Source organism: Manacus vitellinus, unplaced genomic scaffold (genome assembly GCF_001715985.3).
Source record: "Manacus vitellinus isolate BGI_N305 unplaced genomic scaffold, ASM171598v3 scaffold_1_pilon, whole genome shotgun sequence".
NCBI lineage: Eukaryota > Metazoa > Chordata > Aves > Passeriformes > Pipridae > Manacus > Manacus vitellinus.
Window position 1 is genome coordinate 22,705,550 of NW_021939396.1, and position 7,199 is coordinate 22,712,748.

Below are 7,199 nucleotides of genomic sequence, written 5' to 3' on the forward strand. Positions count from 1 at the left end.
CAGAGCAACTCAAATCCACATCGTAAGTTAGCACTAAATCCACAGGATCCTTTCATATTCAAAAACCTGAATGTCATTCAACTTTCCATACTTCACTAAATAACACAGTTCTTAAAAAAGACAAAATCCAAAAAAACAACTACAAAACCCCCCAAACCAAAAAAACAAACACAAAAAAAACCCCCAAACCAATGACAAAAAAAAAAAGCCCAACACATATTCCTATTGCTTAGCTTCTGCAATCCCAGTATGCTTCAGTTATTTCTCCAAATTTTAGAAAGATATTTCAATGATAAATGGTGGCATGGAAAAACGTACAAAAGCATGACAAGTCAAAACTAATGTTACCAGGAGAAATACTTCAACAAAAAAAAAGAAAGAAAGAAGATAAAAATAAAAAAAAGAAGAAAAAACTATATCAAAGACAGGTCTCAGTAGAAGGACATGGGATTCTGCAAGCAAGTAGTTCCAACCTGACAGGGATCAGCTTTGGTTTCAAGGACACAATTTGGCTTTTGTTTCAGTAGTTTAACTTTATCTTTACCTGCCTGCTGGAAAACCAGAACTTCCGTTCGTGATATGTTGAGAGGTACACAGCATACATCATTCCACTGGTCACTGCCGCCAGACAGCCAAAGAAAAGTTTTGCAAAACGCTGGATTAACATATCTGAAAAGGGACAGTAAGAAAGCTAAAATAGTCCAGAGGATTTAGAAAAAAACCCAGTATGCCCTACACATGACTGTCATTTCTGAACAGCAACTGAACTTACTGGAATCAGAATTAACACACCAGCAGCAGCACAGATGCATCGAAAACTGGTATGTTATTCCTGTCCTGCAGAGCTTTCTTTCCCAGTTGTTACCATTGCTTCACAGGACCCTCGGATAAAATACTCACAAACTACACTGTAAATTTTCTCTCCATTTCAGTAAGCTATGTTTTCAAATGAATTCCAAGAAGGAAAAGCATCTTTCACATAAACAGGGCAAACTCTAGATTCTACCTAAAACACCACAACCTTCTTAAAGACATTAACAGACAGAGGTGGCCGTACCATATCTAACCATTCCTGAGACATTCAATTTTCCATTCTGTTTTTAAATATAAGAAGAAGGAATTAATCTGAATTTTACCAAACTCATTCAACGGGCATGTACTTCACCTGTAGCTCCTTTTTAACATAGAAGTTTTTGGTAGTTTGGTGAGCACTTGCCTAAAATTATACTTGGTTTTAGTTCTCTTTCTTGAAAAGCTGTAAGGACTTTTTGTCTTCTTGTTTCAGTACCATTACTTCATGCCTCTCAGCTTCCCAAGCAAAAGATCATTCCAGGAGCAATAAATATATTTATTTGTATTCAAATAGTAACAACAGTAACATTGTTAACTCCTCTCCTTCTCCCCCCGGCCCCCAGCCTGAAACAGTCCAAGACTACCATTTCACTCCACAATAAATACAATGTCATTATTAAAGAATTCTAATGTGCATGCCTGTTTTCTCTTGAAACATTCAAAAACCTACTTCAAAATAAGTCTGTTATAAATTACTGTGCTACAAATATCTTCCCATAAAATGTAAATGAGTAATGAAAAAAAAAAATCAAAAGTCTGCTAAAAATTCTGTAGCTTACATTTTGGCGATCTTCCCAGCTTTGAGTTTTCTTTGTTTCTCTGCTCTGGAGCCATTTTGTCAGATTCTGAGCAGTTTTGTTTCTTTCTCTGTCGCAGGTCTGCTGCCCCTGAAGACATTTTTTTTAAGTTACTGCAACACAATACCTAAAATCTCACTCTGAGAAATCCACGCAGCAGCAGATAGCAGCCAGTTATTGCTATTGATTCAATCCCAAGGAAGATATATTTGACAAAGACTCAAAGTGTGTCATATGCTCAACTAAAATAACAATATCACCATATAGAAATCAATTTCTATGTTATTCCTTAGAAAAAAACAATAGTATTCTCTTGAGGTCATACTCTGGGGTTACCCAGAACCCAAAATGGAAGCTAACTGGTTTATTTCATGATGAATGTATTATACAAATGAAGGAAATCAGTAGTTTAGATAAGCTGATGCAGACACTGGGAGACATTGAGCAATTTCATTCTACTCTCATCCTGGTTTTACACAGTTGTAGCAGTGTGCAAGGCACACTACTGTAATACAAAAATTGCTCTACTCTATTACTTTTAAATTGAGCTGCCTATCATTCATAAGGCAAAAGTTTTTTTAAGTAAATATAATATCACTTTTCTCCTGCTTTCAGATCTACTGGAACTAAGTAGATTTATGAACATTTAGTCTAACATATAATTAAAAAGCCCAGCCTGCTCAGCTATACAGATCACATCACAAGATCAAGAGCTTCCTCGGCTTCTGTTAAGTTTTCTGTAAACAGTAGCAGTCTGAAGCTCTGATCCACTTATTTTACAGTCTGAAAGCTAATGAGGCTTATTCAGAGTGCAAGTCTACATACAAAAAGACTCATTGCAAAAAGTATTTTAAAATTATTGTATTAAAGATATCCCATAATATTTATGTCATTTTGGAAGGGTGATGAAAAGGTATAACTGTAACTCAGGCTCTAGAACTTTCAGCTCTCCCATTTGACCCACTGTACAACATTGCTTGAAATTTTGTAGCCACCAATTTATTCTGGACTTAAAGCAGCTCTTTCGTAAAGCCATCCAACTTCAAATTTGAAGTGTCAACCTTCACATCCCACAACAAAGCTTTTTATTACTCTGGCTGTATATTATTTCAAGTCTTAATTCAGTCTAATTTTACTCCCAACTATTGGATTTAAGAGTTAGAAACTAGAGATAGAAATATAAATTATTAAAGCAATGTCTGCCTGTATCAGGGTGTCTGTGTGTAAACAGAGCAATTTATAAATTATTCTCAGCAAATCAAGACCTCAATGATAACATTTTTCATGCAACGAACAAAAAATGTCTACCTTATTAAACAAGACAAGAACTGGAATGATTTTAAACAAAACAAGGATTAGGATGTTCAGTATCACATTTATCATTATGCCAATCCAGAATCAAATGTACACCAGTATCACTTCATGTCATGTGTATATATGTATATATATATGACGAACATCAAGTGCCCTGCAATTAAAAATCACTTGTACAATACAAAATAAAACAGGGTGGGGAGAAAACCCTGGATCACCAGAATGGGCAGATATGTGCTTGGAAGGACAACTGACTGCCCTTGTCATCCTAGTTATGACCAAAGCAACAGCACTGAGAACACTGAGGAAAATGCATTTCTTCTGCTTTTCTGGCAGAGAAGTAAGCCACAGTAGAAGTGTAACACACTTATAAAGTCTAGAGTTAGCAGCAGTAATAGAAAATTCCTAAAGAAAGAACAATTTAAAATTCTAATTTTGAAACAACTGCATCTCAGTCAGCAAATGATTTTCACTTCTGTTTTGAATGATGGCCAACAAATCCCCTCCACAAAGCAATAACACAGAAGGAGCCAAGTATGTTACTTTTGTTTTGTCTGCAGCTGCCTCAAACAAGAAAAATTTTGTTTTCACTTCTATGAATACCTTAAACGGCGTGAAATGAAAGTCAAACAAGGTGACAAATAAAAATTATCTAGAATTTTGAACTGATGGCACAACCTCTAGTAACTCTCTATCCAGCATGCAATTTTTCATCTGAGATTGCTTTCCAGTTCCCTGTAAGTTCAAAGTGTATTTTTTTTTCAAATCTTGTTCAGACAACATTTTTTATGTATCTACTGCAGAAAAGCATAACTCATTACTCCTGAATGCCACGATATTCATCTGGAATAACATAGGAATTTTTCACCTGAAAATTGAGCACTCTCTGCAATTCTTATCCTCTCACCTAAAGAAGGATAAGATAGAGTTGGGAAAAATTCAGAGAAGGGCCATGAGATGATCTAAGTTGGGCAATGGCTCCCATACAAGGAACAAGGAAACAAGTTGAGGATGCCTCAGTCTGGAAAAGAGAATGACCAACAGAAACATGCCAGATGTCTATGAGCCAGTGAAGTGCACCAACAGGCTGAATAGAGAGCAGTGATTCACCTTCTTTTCTAATACAAGAAGTTCTCAAATAAACCCAGTGAGTCAGGCTAAAAGGAACTAGCTCATTGCACATCACCTTCAGGTACACCACTCCTACTCAAAGAATGTTCTGTAAACCAAGAGCTTACACAGATCCAGGAGAAGACTGACACATTTGTGGAGGACAAATAACCAAAGACTACTAAACATGCAGTAACCACATCCAGCTCAGAAAGTACCCGAGCTGAGAACAGCTGGGACGCTGGAATATGCCATGGGACAGATTCGCATATGCTTGCTTTGCTCTTGTATTTCTCTGGGTGCCTGCTAACAGTTATGTTTCTGCTGATTTCCACAAGAAAAACTAAATGTCATCTCCTAGTCCCCACAAAGAGCATTAGGACAGAAGAGACCTCGAGAAAAATACTTGTGTGGAGGCTAAAAGTGAAACAGAATTACAGAATATCCTGAGGTGGAAAGGACCCAGAAGGATCACTGAGTCCAAACTCTGACCCTGCACAAGACAGCCCCAGGAGTCACACCATGTGCCTGAGAGTATTGTTCAAATACTTCTTGAACTGTGGCAGCCTTGGTGCTGTGGATTCCCTGGGGAGACTGTTCCAGTGCCCAACCATCTTCTAGGTGAAGGACCTTTTTCTAATATCCAACCTAAACCTCCCCTGACACAATTTCAGGCCGTTCCCTCGGGTCCTGTCACTGGTCACCACAGAGAAGAGATCAGTGCCTGCCCCTCCTCTTCCCCACACGAGGAAGTTGTAACTGCAGTGAGGTCTCCCCTCAGCTGAACAGACCAAGCGACCTCAGCTGCTCCTCATACGGCTTCCCCTCGAGGCCCTTCACCACCTTCATAGCCTTCCTTTGGACGCTCTCTAATGGCTTAACGAAACGACAGAGGAGACTGAAACACACGGAAGGATGCCAAAGAAAAAGCATACTCATGGAGGCATCCACGGAGCCCACAGATGCTGCCCCGGGAGTTCTGCCCACAGGCAGCACCGGGCGAGGGAGGAGAAAGATCTCACGAGCTCCTGGGCTCCCACCGGCCCGGCCTCCTCCCGCCTGGGGCTGCGAACCACGGGCTGCCCCTGGGGGCCCCGGGGGCCGCCGGGGACGGGCTGGAACCGGGCAGGCCCCTTGTGCCGTGCAGTCCCAGTGTCCCTCCCCTGTGCGCTGCCGCCGGCACGGGACTCGGCACGACGCGAGGGTGCGCGACACGCCCGCCGGCCTTGGGCCAGCGGCCTAGGCCCGGCCTCCGACCCCCTCCCACCCGGCCCGCTCGCCGGCCCTGAGGAGCCGCCCCCTCACCTTCCTCCATTCCCGGGGCCCGTGGCTGCCGCGCCCCTCCGCCATGGGTGCCCCCCGCCGCCTCTACGCGGGGCGTACGCCTCCGGCCCCGCCCCGTGCCGTTCCGCCCCGCCTCCCGCCGCCCGGCGGTGGGCGGAGGCGCTCCCGCATCGCCCCGGCGAGCGCGAGTCGGAGCGGAGCGGGCCCCGAGCGGCCCCGCGCTTCCCCTCGCCGCCGCCGGGCACTGCGGGCAGCGGAGCCAGGGCCACGCCCGAGCGCCGGCGGCGGCGCACCGGGCATCGGCGGGCACTGGGGGCGGGGTCGGGGCTGCCCCGAGGGGCTTTCGCGGTCGCCTCACGGGAGCCGCCTCGCAGCCTCCGAAAGCCGCATCCCACGGGCACCGCGGCGCAGGGCCCCGCCGCCCCCGCCGGCCAGCCCGGCTCCAGAGGGACCGTGGCCCTTCAGAGGGGCCGCGGGTCCCAAGTTAGCCCACAGAAGAGGAGGCTCGGGGGAGACCTTGTCACTCTGCAACCACCTGAAAGGAGGGTGCAGCCAGACGGAGGTTTGGTCTCTTCTCCCAGGGAACGAGTGACAGGACAAGAGGACACAGCCCCAGGCTGTACCAGAGGAGGTTCAGGTTGGACATCAGGGGGAACTTCTTCACAGAAAGGTTGATTAAGCATTGGAATGGGCTGCCCAGGGAGTCGCCGTGCCTGGAGGTGTTTAAGGAAAGGCTGGACGTGGTACTTAGTGCCACGGTCTAGTTGACACGGTGGTGTGTTCAGTCTGAGGTTGGACTCGATGATCTCAAAGGTCTCTTCGACCTGATCAATTCCGTGATTCTGTGAAATCAGGGCATTTCCAATGGATGTTTCTTGCTCGGCACCCTGCCTGCCCGCATGAAGAGCCTCCCTCCCGGGGAAGGGAGCCCTCCCTCGCTCCTGTACGGACACCAGTCCGGAAAGTCCCTGCCTAATGGCCAGCTAAAAGGGCCCGGTGAGAGGAGTGGGTGGTTGAGCCTTGAGGCACACCTGCTTTGGGCTCCTTTTTGCATCATGATGAACTACTGAAGCATAGTACCAGCATCCCACTGTCACAGAGGCTGTATGAATGCAGGAGAAAAGGATAATACGCCCAACCCCAATGAAGTTACAGGTTGCTTTTGGGAAAACAACAGAATCACAGAATCGATTAAGCTCGAAAAGATCTTTGAGATCATCCAGTTCCAACCTATAACTGAACACCACCATGTATGTCAACTAGATTTATGGCACTGTGTGCCACATCCAGTCTTTTCTTAAACACCCCCAGGAAAGGTGACTCCACGACCTCCCTGACCAGCCCATTCCAATGCTTAATCACCCTTTCTGTGAAGAAATGCCTCCTGGTGCAGCTTAAGACTGTGTGCTCTTGTCCTGTCCCTCATTTCCTGGGAGGCTGACCCCTACCTCGCTACACCCTCCTTTCAGGTGGTTGCAGAGACTGATAGCCTGATCCTCCTCAAGGCTAAACAATCCCAAAATGAGCTGTGTTTGGATAAAGGGAGGCCAGGGAAAGAGCATAAGGAAAAGAAAAGCGTCCTTAAGCAGTGGAATAGGTGGGCATTTCAGCACACCAGCCACCTGATGATTATCGTGGTAGTTGTAAGCACTCTGGCAAAAGAAGGATTTGGAGAGATGGGGGAGCTGGGCATGCCTTCAGAGTGTAAAGGATAGCATGGGAAAGTGTTTTCTGTAACTTAAACAAAGATCTGGTGAAGCCAATATGTTCACTGATGAATGTGATTAGAGATTGTAACTGAGTTAGAAAGACAAAACTGGTGCTGAAGGATCTTTGTAGTGA

The 7,199-nt window shown here is 45.1% G+C and overlaps 1 protein-coding gene across 3 annotated transcripts in view; it reads right to left on the minus strand.

Moving 5' to 3' along the window:
- DPY19L4 (dpy-19 like 4) overlaps window positions 1-1,749 on the minus strand; it is a 28,074-nt gene extending 26,325 nt beyond the window's left edge. For 2 of the 3 annotated variants that reach the window (XM_018078438.3, XM_018078434.3), the window contains exons 1-2: window positions 1,632-1,735; window positions 545-669 (exon numbers count right to left, since the gene is read on the minus strand). In XM_018078438.3, the coding sequence (XP_017933927.3) occupies window positions 545-669; window positions 1,632-1,686 (180 nt within the window). In that variant the 5' untranslated portion in view covers window positions 1,687-1,735. Of the gene's footprint in view, window positions 1-544; window positions 670-1,631 lie in introns of all 3 variants that reach the window. The other variant, XM_008924059.4, reaches the window with a different exon arrangement.
- Between the last annotated feature and the right edge of the window lie 5,450 nt (window positions 1,750-7,199).